The 16,878-nt window shown below is 34.1% G+C and overlaps 1 protein-coding gene across 2 annotated transcripts; it reads left to right on the top strand.

The window, feature by feature from the left end:
• The first annotated feature begins 4,533 nt into the window (after positions 1-4,533).
• On the top strand, positions 4,534-11,681 carry LOC135843220 (uncharacterized). 2 transcript variants are annotated; one of them, XM_065361025.1, is made up of 6 exons: positions 4,534-4,703; positions 4,943-5,027; positions 5,174-5,380; positions 5,461-5,622; positions 9,411-9,814; positions 10,531-11,681. In XM_065361025.1, the coding sequence occupies exons 2-6, from the start codon at positions 5,013-5,015 to the stop codon at positions 10,706-10,708; spliced, it is 966 nt and encodes a 321-aa protein (XP_065217097.1). In that variant the 5' UTR covers positions 4,534-4,703; positions 4,943-5,012; the 3' UTR covers positions 10,709-11,681. The 2 variants fall into 2 exon arrangements, with proteins under 2 accessions (XP_065217097.1, XP_065217098.1); XM_065361026.1 differs by lacking the exon at positions 4,943-5,027.
• The last annotated feature ends 5,197 nt before the right edge of the window (positions 11,682-16,878 follow it).

Here is a 16,878-nt window from a genome sequence, read left to right as displayed (position 1 = left end):
TTTCAGTATTTATGGCAGCAAATTTTAATGCAAAAAAAATGTTTTTATAACATTTGGATAGGTTATTTCAAAAAATAGTTCAAAGAATTAGTTTTCGATCAATTTTGTCAAATTTTTCAATGAAATTTCATTGCTTTTCGTTTCGATAACATTCAGTGTATTATTTTGAGGATTTTTTAAACGCCTTTCAAGCATTCCAACAAGTTTTTTTTTGACGATGAAGCAATTCTGGCTCAATCTTGTCGAATTTTGTTAACAAGGGAGATGAATGAAAATTTTTGAACCAGATAAACCAAAATTTCAGTTGATCAAGCCCATTTTTTGATTTTTGGCAAATTTTTAAAAATCTTCGAGCCAAAAATGAGAAAAAAAATCAAAAATTTATCAGATTGGCCTAGAAAATTAAAATTTAGGATTCAACTTAGATATTTTCGACACCCCCCCCCCCGATCGATTGAAAGCGGTTTCGAACCGTTTTGAGCAGCTGTGGAGCCTCCTGCAGATTTTCGAAAATTAAATATTTCCAAATAAAAAGTCGTTGGAGGCTCCAGAATGGATTAAACACTACCTGCAATTGATTCAATATGTTGGAATGAGGGTATAAGTAAAGGTTAAGGCTGTTTTCATTTTTATTGAGTAAAATTCTGTGAAAATGTCAGGTTTCTAAAATCTACTGGAGGCTCCAGAACTGCTGAAAATAGTTAGAAATCATTTCAAATCGATTCAAGAGATATAAAATAGAGTGAATAAATTTCAGTTTTCTAGGTTGATTTTTTGAAATTTTGACTTTCCCCCTATTTTTTTCCTAAATTTTCAAAAATTCGCCAAAAATCAAATTTTCGACAAATTGATCAGAAAAGCTAAAATTCGGGATAAGCCCTATTTTCGACCCGCCAAATCGATTGAAAAAGGTTTCGAACCGTTTGGAGCAGTTCTGGAGCCTCCAGCAGATTTTTGAAACTTGAAATTTCCTAATTCACTCTCCAAAAAGTTGCTGGAAGTTTCAGAACTGCTCAAATTAATTCGAACCCGTTTCCAATCAATTTAAGAGGTAGAAAATATACTGAATACCAAATATCAGCTATCTAGTTTAATTTTTTGAAATTTTGACTCTTCTCTCTATCTTTTCCCCAGATTTCCAAAAATTCACCAAAAATCAAATTTCTGCTAAATTGCTCTAAAGAGCTAAAATTTTGGATATGCTCAATTTTCGACCCGCCAAATCGATTGAAATCAGTTTCAACCGTTTCGAACAGTTCTGGAGCCTCCAGCAGATTTTTTAAACTTGAAATATTCAAATACTTCCAAAAACATGCTGGATGCTCCAGAACTGCTCAAAACAATCCGAAACCATTTCAAAGAAGTAGTAAATAGACAAAATGTCAAATTTCAGGTTTCTAGAACAATTTGTTAAAATTTTGACTTTCCCCTATTTTTGGTCCCAGATTTTTAAAAAATCGTCAAAAATCAATTTTTTGCAAAATTGACCTGAGGAGCTAAAATTTGATATACGCCTTATTTTCGACCTGCCAAATCGATTTAAATTAGTTTCGAACCGTTTCGAACAGTTCTGGAGCCTCCAGCAGATTTTTGATACTTGAAATTTCCTTCCAGAAAGACGCTGGAGGCTCCAGAACTGCTCAAAACCATTTCAAACCGTTTCCAATCGATTCAAGAGGTAGAAAATAGACTAAATACTAAATTTCAGCTTTCCAGAAGAATTTGTTGAAATTTTGACTTTTCTCTCTATGTATTTTTATCCCAGATTTCCAAAAATTCACCAAAAATCAAAATATTTTCGCCAAATTGCTCTAAAAAGCTAAAATTTAGGATATGCCCTATTTTTGACTTGCCATGCAAATCGATTGAAAAAGGTTAAGAACCATTTTGAGCAGTTCTGGAGCCTCCAGCAGATTTTTGATATTTGAAATTTCCTTCCAGAAAGACGCTGGAGGCTCCAGAACTGCTCAAAACCAATCGAAACCGTTTCCAATCGATTTAAGAGGTTGAAAATAGACTTAATACTAAATTTTAGCTTTCCAGAAGAATTTGTGGAAATTTTGAATTTTCTCTCTATTTTTATCCCAGATTTTCAAAAATTCACCAAAAATCAAAATATTTTCGCTAAATTGCTCTAAAAAGCTGAAATTTAGCATATGCCCTATTTTTGACTTGCCAAATCGATTTAAAAAGGTTAAGAACCATTTTGAGCAGTTCTGGAGCCTCCAGCAGATTTTTGAAACTTGGAACGGAGTGCTGGAGGCTCCAGAACTGCTCAAAACAATTCGAAACCGTTTTCAATCAATTTAAGAGCTAGAAAATAGGCAAAATGCCAAATTGCAGCTTTCTAGAACAATTTGTTGAAAATGTTGATTTTTTCCTGCTATTTTTGTCGCAGATTTTCAAAAATTCGCCAAATTGCTATAAAGAGCTAAAATTTTGAATGTGCCCTATTATCGACCCGCCAAATCGATTGAAAACGGTTTCGAACCGTTTTGAGCAGTTCTGGAGCCTCCAGCAGATTTTTGAAACTTGAAATTTCCAAATTCACCTTTATTCAAAGAACTGTTCAAAACTATTCGAAACCATTACCAATCACTTTAAGAGGTAGAAAACAGAGTCAACACCAAATTCCAGCTTTCTAGAGCAATTTGTTGAAATTTTGACTTTGTCCCCCTTTTTGGTTCAGATTTTCAAAAATTCGCCAAAAATCAAAATTTTGCAAAATTGATTTAGAAAGCTGGAATTTGAGATATACCCTATTTTCAACCAGCCAAATCGATTGAAAACAGTTTCGAACCATTTTGAGCAGTTCTGGAGCCTCCAGCAGATTTTCCAAACTTGAAATTTCCACAAAATTTCACCAAATGAAATTGGAAATCCAAAATACTTCCTATGTACCTTTATTTCAACATGCTGAGTGAACTGAATATAGTTTCAAGGCGTTTTGGAGCCTCCAGCGACGTTTTTGGAAATTCCAGCTTTTCAAAAAAACCACCATTAAGAGCTGTCTAATTAACTTTAGCGCATATTCTCGCGATTGGTTCTTGCTAGTGACCCACTTGAACGAATACACAACATTTTTCCAAAATCAGTGCGTTCCAGTTCAAAACCATTATTTTTATCCAGCGATTTCATAATTGAAAATTTCAAAAGTTTGCTGTTTCCCCAGTATTTGAGGCAAAATACTGAAATTTGATTTTATTTCTGATATTCGATCCAAGTCATTGTAGGTGGTTTTTTTTAACCGTTTTGGTGCCTCCAGCGACTTGTTAGGAAACCAGAATTTCCAAAAAAAAATTGATGAAGGCTCCAAACAGACTGGAAATCCCCTCCAATTCACTCAGCATGTTGAAATTGAGCTTTGGAGTGAATTTTCGGCTCTCCAATTTCATTTGCAGGTAAAATTTTGTGTAAATTTCAACTTTCAAAAATCTTGCCCCTCATAAAAGCCTTGTGGCACGTTGAGGAGGTGGGGGGGGGTAGTTACAATGTTGTGCTCCCAATATTAATAAAATAAAGCAAAAAAAAAAAGTTTCAAAAATCTACTGGAGATTCCAGAACTCCTCAAAACGTTTCGAAATTATTTCTAGTAGATTTTGTGAGTTGAAAATAGGGTGCATCCCAAATTTCAGCTTTCTAGGTTAATTTGGTGGATTTTTGATTTTTTTCTCACTTTTGACTCAAAATTTTCAAAAATTTACCAAAAAAAATCGAAAAATGCACTTTAGCATCTGAAATTTTGGCTGGTGGTATTTTTTTAAATGTTATTTCGATCTAGCTTAGCCCAGTTCATCGAAGATGTGATTTGCGATACCTTCCTTGTGAAATTTTAGGTATTAATTTTTTACAATTCTTAGCAAATTATGTTGCTTTTTAGTGTTTTTTTTTCGGGGGGGGGGGGGGGATTTTCAAGATTTTCAGTAATTATTCATGCAATTTTTGTTCAATTTTGTCTGTATTTAAAATGAAATTCCCGTTGCTTTTCGTCAATTATTAAAAAATTGTAATACTTTCCGAAGAAACTGTTTTTTTTTTTTCGAACACGAGTCGGCCAATTGGACTGATATTTTGGTATTCTTCATAAAAAATTTACCATCACCCCTCCCACCTCCACCTTCTCCATCCATCACCAACTTCTACGACTTTCATCGCCAGAAACTACGTATTTGGTAATTTAAAATTTCACTCAATTCGCTCCAACTCGATAGGTACATACTTTATTTCTCCTTCAAAATCTCCCTGAAAACGCCTGCGCATTTCATCTTCGTATATTGGCACAAAACGCGGAAAAATTCGCAAGGGGGTAGAAGACGTAGAGGAAATTCTGGTCGTGAAAAATGCACGGGAAATGGCTGGACGGAACGGAGAGTGCGGCGTGCCCAAGAGATGAGGCGCAATCGCAATCGCGAACCTGGATTCGGAGACAGTTTAGGCCGCTATGGAATCGCCTCCGACGACGCTCAGAAGTCAGACTGTATAGAGATGAGTTGCGGGTATACGAAAAGGGTGGACGAGGTATGGAAATTTTCAGTCTTTCGTCGACGAGGCTGCCAAAATCGATATCTCGGTTTTAGTGGCTGCGTGTCCGAAAAACGTAAAAGATGTTACGAAACGTATACTATGAAAATGCCTTAGACATGGGTTAGCTAAAAATTATCGCGAATTTTTAAGCATTTTTTTTTTCGGTCGCGATTTCTTCAGTAAGTATTTTATTTAGATGGAGAAATTGTTCGACATTTTGAAAGATACGAGTAAATTAGCTTTGAAAATTTGATTTTTTTATTCCCAACGTTATCGTAGTTGGTATTTTGTTTATCCTTTTTTTGACCTGAACGCGGTACGATGAAGGATAAATATCGCGGTGTAGTTTTTAATTCTTGATATTTTATTAAGTATCGTAGCCAGTTTACCTGTATTTTTTACTTATTTTTATTCGTAGGTTTGAGTTATTTTCGTTCTTCTTTTTCTTTTGCGGGTTATTTGTATACGTATGATTTCCAAATCGAAACATGGATTTAACTCAGGTGATATTTTTTTTCTCATATATTTTTCTGTTGGCTTCATCATCGTTATTGTAGAAAGTCTGTAGTAAATAATGATGAATTTTTCCGAGTTGATTTGATAATTTTTATCTATAATTTATATCATTGGGGTGAATTTTTTGGCACAGGATATCAATATGGAGTCGATTTATAACCTAGATCTGGATCTACGTTCGATAGATCCGTATAATTTCACGTTATGTGTGGCGGTGGATATTTGCATGCAGTGCCTTTTCTTCGTCGTCGCAGTCGTATTGCAATTTGATCAAATATCTGACTTTGCTGGAGGTTTGAATTTCATCGTGATTGCATTATTGACGTATTTCCTAACACCGGTAAGAAGCCATTTGTTTGCAATTTTTTTTGTGGTCGTTGAATAGGTAGGTAAGGTATATTTTTGATTGGATTTTTTCAGACCAGAGATAGCAGACAGGCTATGGTGACTTTGTACGTTTGCATTTGGGGTGCTCGACTGAGTGCGTATTTATTCTATAGGATTATGAAGATTGGGCGTGACGCGAGGTTCGACGATGTACGCAGTAATGTGATCAGATTCGCCATTTTTTGGACGTTTCAGGTATTAAAATATTATAGATTTATTAGTGGTAAGGCAATTTGGTAGTGTTTTGCTGCGACGAGGTAGAACTGTAAAGGCTACGATGTCATGGTGATAGTGAAATCGATGTGGCAATTCCTCCGTAGTAATTAAAAATATTGAAAATACGTGATAAAAAATACTTTGGAAACCTCAAATTTGTGATTCAACGATATATTTTTGCTCCCTTGATGAAAAATACGAAAAAGTGCTGGTTCAAAAAATACACTCGAGGTGCCCAGCTGACAAGAAATTGACTTCTGTTGAATAATTGAATCAAAAAAAGTCACAACTGGATTTTTAGCTGCCCAAATTAATTTCCAAGCTTATAGTTACTTGGAGGAGGATGAGAAAATTCTCAAGAAATCTAAAATCGCGTTGGAGGCTTCTCAATGGCTCGAAATGGCGAAATTCGGTTAGGGAGGAGGTATTTTAGGGGGAAAAAAGAACAATTCTCATGAAAAAAATCATATTGCTATCACTCGAAAAAAATTGATTAAAATTCTACACTAAAAAGTCAATTTGAAATCATCGCGAAAAGTTCTAAGCTAAATTTAAAAAAAAAAAAAATTCTAATTAAAAATTACCAAAAAGAAATTCATTTGAAACAATCAAGAAAAAGTTCCAAACTAAATCACCATTGAACAAATCTACTAAGTATTCTAAATCACCACAAAAAAATCACTTGTCATCGCTCGAAAAAAAAAATCATTGGAATTCAACGCTAAAAAATCAACTTGAAATCACCACAAAAAGCTCTCATAGTCAGCTCAATTTTTGAAAATGAAATTCTAAATCACCAAGCGAAAATTGGTTCAAAAAATCATTTTAAAAATTCATTAAAGAGTACTACTTAGGTAGGTCTAGGTACTACAGAAAAATTGAGCTCATTTCAAAATAACTTAGGCCTCATTACAAAAAAATTCCAAACCAAGTCATCGTTGAACAATTTGTTAAGTATTGCGAAACTATTGTACTCGTAGGTAGGAATTGATCTGTTTTCAAGCGAAGTGAATCGACTCGAATCGAATCATTCACAACCGATTGGCGATTGAACAAATTGATTGATTTCTAGGTGAATCACTCGCGAAGAAATCGATTAATAGTTGGTGAATCATTCGCGAACGAATCGATTCATTTACTTAATTTTTGTTGAATCATTCGCGAACGATTTGAATAATTTTTGGTGAATCATTCGCGAACGAATTCAATAATTTTTGGCGAATCATTTGCGAACGAATTGATTTGTATAAGTGACTCGTTCGCGAACGATTCGATTCATTTACTTAATTTTTGGTGAATCATTCGCGAACGAATTGATTTGTATAAGTGACTCGTTCGCGAACGATTCGATTCATTTACCCAATTTTTGGTGAATCATTCGGGAACGAATTGAATCATTTTTGTTGAATAATTCGCGAACGATTGGATTCATTTACTCAATTTTTGGTGAATCATTCACGAACGAATTGAATAATTTTTGTTGAATCATTCGCAAACGAATTGCATAATTTTTGGTGAATCATTCACGAACGAATTGAATAACTTTTGGCGAATTATTCGCGAGCGAATTGATTCATGTAAGTGACTCGTTCGCGAACGATTGGATTCATTTACTTAATTTTTGGTGAATCATTCGCGATCGCGAACGAATTGATTCATGTAAGTGACTCGTTCGCGAACGAATCGATTCATTTGCACAATTTTTGGTGAATCATTCACGAACGAATTGATTCGTGTAAGTGACTTGTTCGCGAACGATTCGATTCATTTACCCAATTTTTGGCGAATCATTCGGGAACGAATTGAATCATTTTTGTTGAATAGTTCGCGAACAAATTGATTCATGTAAGTGACTCGTTCGCGAACGATTGGATTCATTTACTTAATTTTTGGTGAATCATTCACAAACGAATTGAAATTTTAAATTGAATAATTTTTGTTAAATAATTCGCGAACTAATTGACTCGTATAAGTGAGTCGTTCGCTAACGAATTGATTCAATTACTCAATTTTTGGTCAATCATTCACGAACGAATTACATAATTTTTGTTGAATCATTCGCGAACGAATTGAATAATTTTTGGTGAATCATTCACAAACGAATTGAAATTTTAAATTGAATAATTTTTGTATTTTTTGTTAAATAATTCGCGAACTAATTGACTCGTATAAGTGACTCGTTTGCGAACGAATTGATCGATTACTCAATTTTTGGTCAATCATTCACGAACGAATTAAATAATTTTTGTTGAATCATTCGCGAACGAATTGAATAATTTTTGGTGAATCATTCACGAACGAATTGAATAACTTTTGGCAAATCATTATCGAACGAATTGATTTGTATAAGTGACTTGTTCGCAAACGATTCGATTCTGCGATTCATTTACCTAATTTTTGGTGAATCATTCGCGAACGAATTGATTCGTATAACATAAGTGACTGGTTCGCAAACCATTCGATTCATTTTTCATTTACCCAATTTTTTGTGAATCCTTCGGGAACGAGTTGATAATTTTTGTTGAATAATTCGCGAACGAATTGATTTGTATAAGTGACTCGTTCGCGAACGATTAGATTCATTTACTTAATTTTTGGTGAATCATTCAGGGACAAATTGAAATTGAATAATTTTTGGTGAATCATTCGCGAACGAATCGATTCATTTACTCAATTTTTAGTGAATCATTCGCGAACGAATTGATTCGTATAAGTGACTCAAATTGAACAAATCGATTCATCGATCCATTCACTTAATTTTTGGTGAATCATTCGGGAACGAATTGAAATTTGAAATTGAATAATTTTTTGTGAATCATTCGCGAACAAATTGAATAATTTCTTTTAAGTAATTCGTGAACGAACTGATTCGTATAAGTGACTCGTTCGCGAATGAATCGATTCATTTACTTAATTTTTTGTGAATCATTCAAAAACGAATTGAATAATTTTTGTTGAATAATTCGTGAACGAATTGATTCGTATAAGTGACTCGTTCGCGAACGGTGAACTCTGTAGATACATATAGACTTAGTAGATATCATATGTATAAGTGACCCTCTTCACCTGTGTTTTCTGAATGTTACTTAAGTAACAGATCGAATAAATATTACTACTACTACTATTTACTTATTTTTTGGTGAATCATTCGCGAACAAATTGAATAATTTTAGGCGAATCATTCGCGAACAAATTGAATAATTTTCGGTGAATCATTCGCGAACGAATTGACTCATAAATTGAAGAATTAATCAATTCGTGTTGCGAATGGTTCTTTCAAAAAGTAAATCACCATGAAAAATGCACCTGAGATCATGAAAAAAATAGATTTTGTCATCAGCTCATCATTCAAAAAAAAAATCCTTCAAATTACTAGGCAAGAATGTATTCTACCTAAAAATGAATTTTGAAAAAGAGATGAAAGATAAAATGATTTTTGAACTTGATGTCGAAAAATACGCAAATCTGTTTATACTCGTATTATTATTGTTGACCTACTGAATCGATTAATGGTGATTTTCAAACTGTTCCTGAGTCTCCAGCAACATTTCAAATTCTCCAGTTTTCGAAAAAATGTCGTAAATCGGGAAATCGGCTCAAAAAGATTTACTCATGGCGCCAATTATTTTGGATTTACAAATATTTTTGTAACCATTTTGATCGATTTTAGCACATTTTCTCCTGTAGTTATGTATTTTAGAAAAAAATAAAAAGTTCACCAAAATCTCACTCTAATCTATTCAATAAATTTTTCCATTCACCTACAGGCAATTTGGGTTATAGTCGTCAGTCTTCCTGTAATCGTTGTAAACGCATCTCATAACTCGTTTCCAAACGCTCCAAAAACATGGACAACGATGGACTCGCTCGGTACGGGTGTATTTTTCACCGGTCTCATCATCGAGACGTACGCCGATCTGCAAAAGTACGCTTTCCGCAGCGAACCCGAAAACAAAGGGAAATGGTGCGACGATGGTCTATGGAGTTCCTCGAGGCATCCCAATTATTTCGGTGAAATTCTCCTATGGTGGGGTATTTTCATCATTGCTCTGAATGTGATCAAGGGGTACGAGATGATCGCTGTGCTGTCTCCTATATTCACCTCGTTCATAATTATGTTCCTGTCCGGTATACCTCATTTGGAGAGGTCGACAGATTACAAATATAAAAAGTAAGTTATATCAAATTTTTGTTCCTTCTATCTACCTACCTTAGGGTGGTGAATTTTTAAAATTTTCAACCCCCCCCCCTCCCCCAAAAACCATTTTAAATATGGGATTTTTTTTGAAAAAAAAAAATTTCTATGAAAGTTTTAAAATTTCTGGACCATTTCCTCTGAAGAACGAGAGTTTTGAGTTTTGAGCACTTTTGAGCACATTTCTCGGGTGAGGGGAGGAGATGGGGGGTTCGACTCAAATTTTTTTCAGAATGGTTTTACATCAAAACTAACATTTTGGGTGAATTTCGTTAAAATTGGAGAAAGTAGATGTAAACCACTGTTTTTGGGACAGTTTGTTACTTCTGGAACATAATCTGTCCCAAAAACAGTGGTTTACATCTACTTATAAAAGTGGTCTTGTATTTGTATGGCAAATGGCAATGGCCTAGGTCGATGCAGAATCTCAAATTCTATATTTGGAACCTGGGTCATTTTTCCAAAAACAGATTACCGAGATTTTTTTGAAATTGCTCTCTCTTTGATGACCCATATCTTCCCTGCAGTAGCACCTCCGGAGCTAAAAATTTTCCCGAGGGACTTCCAACTCAAAATGAAGGTCTCTACTGAATTTTTTTTCACCATCCACCCTACTAATCAAGCTAGATACCTATATCGATATGTTTTATAATTTTTAACGGCAACAAATTGAACATTTTACATCCTTGCAGTAATCCAAAATATCGCCTGTATAAGACATCGACTTCACCACTCATCCCACTACCATCTGGCATCTACAGTGAAGTACCAAAGGTGTTAAAATTCATCTTATGCTGCGAATTCCCATTATACGACTGGACAGACGAAGATGAAACCGAACCACCTTGCGGATTAACAGGAATCACCTAGGAGTTAGAGAGAGTTGAACTAGGCGTCAGGAAACCCTACAAAAGCGCCCTGGTTCAACTCTCTGCAGCCAATTCTCCACTAATATCTTCAACACAAGTTTGATTTTTGCTTCGAGCACTTCTAAAGTGCTCTGAGATGAATTGAAATGGGGGAATAACCCAATAAAATATGTGAGATTTGTATCATAAATTATAACGAAAAGACCATCTAAATAATAAGCATAATAACTCTATAATACAATATACCTACAGTGTGACCCTAGAGTTAAAATAGCGGATCACTAATTTATACCTACCAATTGTTATTATGAAATTGTGATAGTGCAGTATTATGCTTTAAGAAAAATTTGTTTGTATATCGTTTATTATTCTTATATAAATACCTATGTATACAAGTGCACCTTTCTAAATTTATAAGTATTATGAAAAAAATCAAAAAAAAAAAAAAAGCAATGTAGAATATTCCACTTTGAAGAGTGTCGCAGTCTTGTCTCAATATTTTTGGGACAATGTGGCAGAAGAGGTGCCAATTAAAACGCGCCAATATGTGATTTTCTAAATGTCTCCGGTACTCTAATGATGGGGAGTAGTAAATAAACCATGGTTACCAGTATTTTTATACTACTTATTTGTTTTATGTAATTAAAAATTGAGGAGTTTTAAAGGCTTTCTTTACATATATAGCGATGAGTTAATCCATATATATGTATACGACCTTTTTGTGTATGTGTATATTACCTATATGTACTTTTTACAAAATACTCCACACACGCTCAGCTCTTATACTTAGGTAATAATAATGTATAATTCGTGTATTAACGCTTTCAAATGAATATTTTTTTTCCTCCTTCTTTGAAAGGTATGAATAAAGCGTTATTTAAATGCATTTTTTAATACGAGAGTATAATTAATTTAGTAGTTCCTTATTATGTATTTGTTTATGTTTGTAATAAGATTAAGTATCTACCTACATTTTAATTTTAAAAGTATTTTTTTTTGAGTTTTTTTTTCTTTTTTTTTTTTTTGGTTTTTGGAATAATTTTTAATTTGAACATATTTTATATATTTTACATATCATTGTTATAAATGTGGTTTTATTGGGTATTTTATTCTTGTTTGATAATTTCTGGATTTTTTTGTGGTTATTTTTGTAGCTTTGATTATGATTGCAATATTCCAAGCGTAATAATTATTTTAATTCATTACCTGTGGAAGTTACAATAAATATTTTTGAAAATTGCAAATTGTACGAGTTATTTTTTGAGTGCCCGCTCGTTAACTGGTCGAATGTCCAATCGGCTTGTTGTTTTTTTTTTTTGGGGGGGGGGCAAAAAATTCTGTAGAATTTTGGCAAATATGCATACTTCCTGGAACCGAATTTCACCAGTGCTGACCATTCTGGAGTCTCATTCTGGAGCCTTCAGCACCATTTCCGATCTCTTCAGAGTTTTAAAATTTCTTCAGAACGTTTGAAAATCAGCTTGGGTTACTAAAAATTGAGTTTTGGCTAATTTTCCACGTAGACTTTTCAACTGCTGGTTCAAAAGAGTTCATTCCACCCGCGTTTGTACCCATGTATTTGAAAAATCCCTCGCACAGTAAAAAATTACACAAAACATGTTAAAATTTCGCGAGAAATTCGAATACTCGAACCAAAAATATTTTTAGACTAATTTTGAAAAATTTTGAGCTCAAAAATGGAACTTTGCGACAATTTGCAACAAACAGAATTTTTTTGAAAAAAATCACTAGGTACTTTTTCACTACCTCTTTCTTGAACCAAATTTTTAGAAAGTTCTCCACTCGACCCCTTCCCCCCTCTCCTCACACATACCAAAAAAATCAACAAAATCAAATTTTCTACAGGAAAATATTCAAAAAATTTGTAATTGGAAGAAAAAGCGTATATGAGAGGCGTTTCGCGATATGGGTCCTTGTGGTGATTCGATGTTTTTTTTTTAATGGCGATTCTGACTTACTTTTTCACGAGAAATCGAATGGTGCAATCAGATTTCGCCTATCTCATCAACTTCTCAGTTTGAAAATTACTTGAACATGAATACTCAAAAACTCACATTTTTGGGAAATCGAAAAACAAAGTTTTTGTATGTTTTTGATTTTAAAAAAAAAAAGAAAAAAGGTCGATGGAAAAATTATTTTATTGTTGCTACCTATGTAAAATTTCATGGCGAATCCGAATTTCTCGGTATTTTTTTGCGGGGTAGTCTGTAACGTTGTGTAAATTCGGCTGTTCACCACAAGGTCCCTTTTCTAAATCACAGATATCAGGCGATGATGAACGAATTTCGTCAAAATTTCTCATCCAACCTATGCGCAAGACAACACCGCACCCGAAAATCAAAAACAAAAAAAATCGAAAAAATCGAAGCAATTCGATGTTTTCTCTCTCCTGAAAAAATCGAAATATCACCACAAGGGCCCTTATCGCAAAACACCTCTCATATAAGGTATTTTTTAATGTCAATCAATTTTTTCAATAATTTGAAAACAAGCAGATTTTCGAATTCAGCGCACCCAAAAACATATACCTAAAGAATGTCTCATCGTCGTACGATGACTCGAATTTTTCAGTGTATTTTGACTTTTACAATACCTACTTACTTGAGGAAACTAGTGAAGAGAGGAGGGATGGAGCTCAAAGTAGTCGAATCTAAAAAATAAATCGATATTCGATCTCAGAGACCTTGATTTAGTAACAATCGATATGCTACTCAAATTTTGATTTTTGTTTTTTTTTTGTAGTTTTAACAAAAATTGGGGGCTCATGTACCTTACAGGGGAACAGAAATCGCATTTTAAAAATTAGTTTGTAATTTTGAAAAATTTTAAAAATATTCTCACTGTAACTTTTTTAAAATTCTGAAGGGTGGCTTTCACAACTTTTTTACTCACCGTGAAAAGTCGAGCTTCCAATCCGAAAGTTCATTTTCGCTTTCCAAACTAACCCCTTTTAAACCCCAAAAACAGACTTGCTCCAAGTTGAATCAATTTTGAAAAACAAGATTTCACAGTTCGGCTATTCTGCAACATACTATATGGTCCGGCATATGACAATAGGAGTAATTGCACCCCCCCCCCACCGATCCACCTGGACAACTTTTTTCTTAAAGGGGACATCCTAAGGAACATTTTAAAGCAAACTTGCCATAAAAAAGTTGGTCTTACTTACAAAATGGTGGCCATTTTGATTGACAGGTCAGCCGAAATCGCAGATTTTGCATTTTAACATAGGACTTGCACGAACTTTTTCGAACTTTACAAAGGCAGATCGAAAGACCATGCAAAAATTCATCACCTGTCAAAATTTCAAGTGCTAAAGTGCGTTTTTCGATTTTTGGTGAATTTTTGAAAATCGAATTTAGGCCAAAAATGAGGGAAAAAATCAAAATTTTACCAAATTGACCAAGAAAGCTGAAATTTGGGATATACCCTATTTTCGACATGCCAAATCAATTGGAAACGGTTTAAACCCGTTTTGAGCAGTTCTGGAGCCTCCAGCAGATTTTTGAAACTCGAAATTCCCACAAAATTCCATCAAATTGGAGTTGTAAAGCTAAAATTTATTGTAAAAATTAATTTCAATACGCTACGAAGTACTGCAGGTGAATTTCAAGTCGTTTTGGAGCCTCCATCGACTTTTTGAAAATTCCTGAAGCCTCCAGCAGATTTTTGAATCTTTAAATTTTCACAAAATTTCATCAAATGGAGATAGAAGGCTGAAATTTACTCTACACTCTAATTTTAACACCCTCTGAAAACGACTTCTGATAGATTTCAAGTCATTTTAGAGCCTCCAACGACTTTTTTGAAAATTACTGGAGCCTCCAGTAGATTTTTGAAACTTGAAATAGAGATGGAAAGCTGAAATTTACTCTACACTAAAATTTTAACACCCTCTGAAGACGACTTCAGGTGGGTGCAAGTCATTTTAGGGCCTCCAGCGCATTTTTTAAAAATTACTGGAGCCTCCAATAGATTTTTGAAACTTGAAATTTCCCCAACATTAATTTATCAAATGGGGTTGGCAAGCTGAAATTTACTTCGCAGACTACATAGTGGTTTCAAATGGTTTTGAAGCTTCCAGCTATTTTTAGGAAATTTCAATTTTCCAAAAAAACGTCATACAACCTTTCAAAAAGTTGCTGGAGGCTCCAAAACGACTTGAAATTCACCAGCAGTCAACTTCTTAGCGTATTAAAATTAGTTTGCAGAATGAATTTCGACTCTCCATCTTAGTTTGATGAAATTTTGGGAAAATTTCAAGTTTCAAAAATTTACTGGAGGCTCCAGTAATTTTCAAAAAAGTCGTTGGAGGTTCTAAAATGACTTGAAGTCTATCAGAAGTCGTTTTCAGAGGATGTTAAAATTAAAGTGTAGAGTAAATTTCAGCCTTCTATCTCCATTTGATGAAATTTTGTGAAAATTTAAAGATTCAAAAATCTGCTGGAGGCTTCAGGAATTTTCAAAAAGTCGATGGAGGCTCCAAAACGACTCGAAATTCACCTGCAGTATTTCGTAGCGTATTAAAATTAATTTTTACAATAAATTTTAGCTTTACAACTCCAATTTGATGGAATTTTGTGGGAATTTCGAGTTTCAAAAATCTGCTGGAGGCTCCAGAACTGCTCAAAACGGGTTTAAACCGTTTCCAATTGATTTGGCATGTCGAAAATAGGGTATATCCCAAATTTCAGCTTTCTTGGTCAATTTGGTAAAATTTTGATTTTTTCCCTCATTTTTGGCCTAAATTCGATTTTCAAAAATTCACCAAAAATCGAAAAACGCACTTTAGCACTTGAAATTTTGACAGGTGATGAATTTTTGCATGGTCTTTCGATCTGCCTTTGTAAAGTTCGAAAAAGTTCGTGCAAGTCCTATGTTAAAATGCAAAATCTGCGATTTCGGCTGACCTGTCAATCAAAATGGCCACCATTTTGTAAGTAAGACCAACTTTTTTATGGCAAGTTTGCTTTAAAATGTTCCTTAGGATGTCCCCTTTAAGAAAAAAGTTGTCCCGGAGGATCGGCGGGGGGGGGGTGCAATTACTCCTATTGTCATATGCCGGACTAATAGACAAATGTGAATATTAATCGACTGACTCATCCCTCCTTCCTTCCCTTCGTGAAGAAGCAAGTGGGAAATTTCGATACTTTTTCTGGAGACTGGACCATCGATGAGAACATGGAAAAATTATCGAAAATTGATCGATCGATCTTCATTATTTAGCATGTGAAAAAAATATCGCGAATTTACGGCGAACCGAGTATGCAATTTTATTAACACGTCTCGTAATCCTGTGAAATTAGCCAAAATGTATGCGGATTTCAATGGATTGGTTTTTGACCCTCCTTAGGTTTTTATTTGTAAATTTTCCCTTGTTTTTATTTTTCTTGGAGATTTTAGGAAGCACTGAACCAGTTTCGAAAGTATTCAATGAAGAAAAAATGAATTGAGTTTAGCCCTCATTATTATACCTAGGTTTAGATTTGAAATTTTTTCATGTCTTTATTTTTCACGAGTATTTTAGGAAGCATTGGACCGGTTTCTAAAGTACCTACTCGAAGCATAAAAAAGAAATCAATTTTAGCCCTCTTCGGGTTTTGATTTGAGATTTTTGCTTTTTGTTTGTCTTTTGATTCTTCGAGGAGATTTTAGGAACCGTTGAATAAAATTTGAAAATACTTGAACAAAATAATGAATTGATTTCTGATCATATTTGGGTTTTAATTTGAGATTTTTTCTTGTTTTTTTTTTCAATTGAAATTTTGGGAATCACTGAACGAATTTAAAAAGTATTCGATCAAAATGGCAAATAATTTCTGATCATCTTCAGATTGTAATGCGGAGTTTTATCGTGTCTTTTTTTTTTAAACTTGGGAACTTGGGAATCGGTTTTAAAAATAGTCACACGAAATAACGAATTAATTTCCGATCATCTTCAGTACAGCAGGCAAATAGCGGTTTTAAAAAGGAAAAAATTGGCACATTAATTTTTTCTTCGGGAATGTGTTCAGATGAACCCCCTGAACTACCAAAAAAAACCGACCCTCCTACCCCTGGAGCTAATTTTTTTAGGGGGCAAAAACCGGTTCCGATTCACGTTTTTTGCGATTTACTCCGAAAATATTTGGTTTACGAGAAAAACTACCA

The sequence above is a fragment of the Planococcus citri genome, chromosome 4 (genome assembly GCF_950023065.1).
Source record: "Planococcus citri chromosome 4, ihPlaCitr1.1, whole genome shotgun sequence".
Classification (NCBI taxonomy): Eukaryota; Metazoa; Arthropoda; class Insecta; order Hemiptera; family Pseudococcidae; genus Planococcus; species Planococcus citri.
Note: the sequence above shows the minus strand (reverse complement) of the source record. Positions and strands in the feature narration are given on the sequence as shown.

Bases quoted from the DNA above. Each gene is read 5' to 3' on its own strand.
- LOC135843220 (XM_065361025.1), top strand. The intron at 5,623-9,410 runs GTATTAAAATAT...ATTCACCTACAG, and splicing joins CCATTTTTTGGACGTTTCAG to GCAATTTGGGTTATAGTCGT. The intron at 9,815-10,530 runs GTAAGTTATATC...ACATCCTTGCAG, and splicing joins ACAGATTACAAATATAAAAA to TAATCCAAAATATCGCCTGT.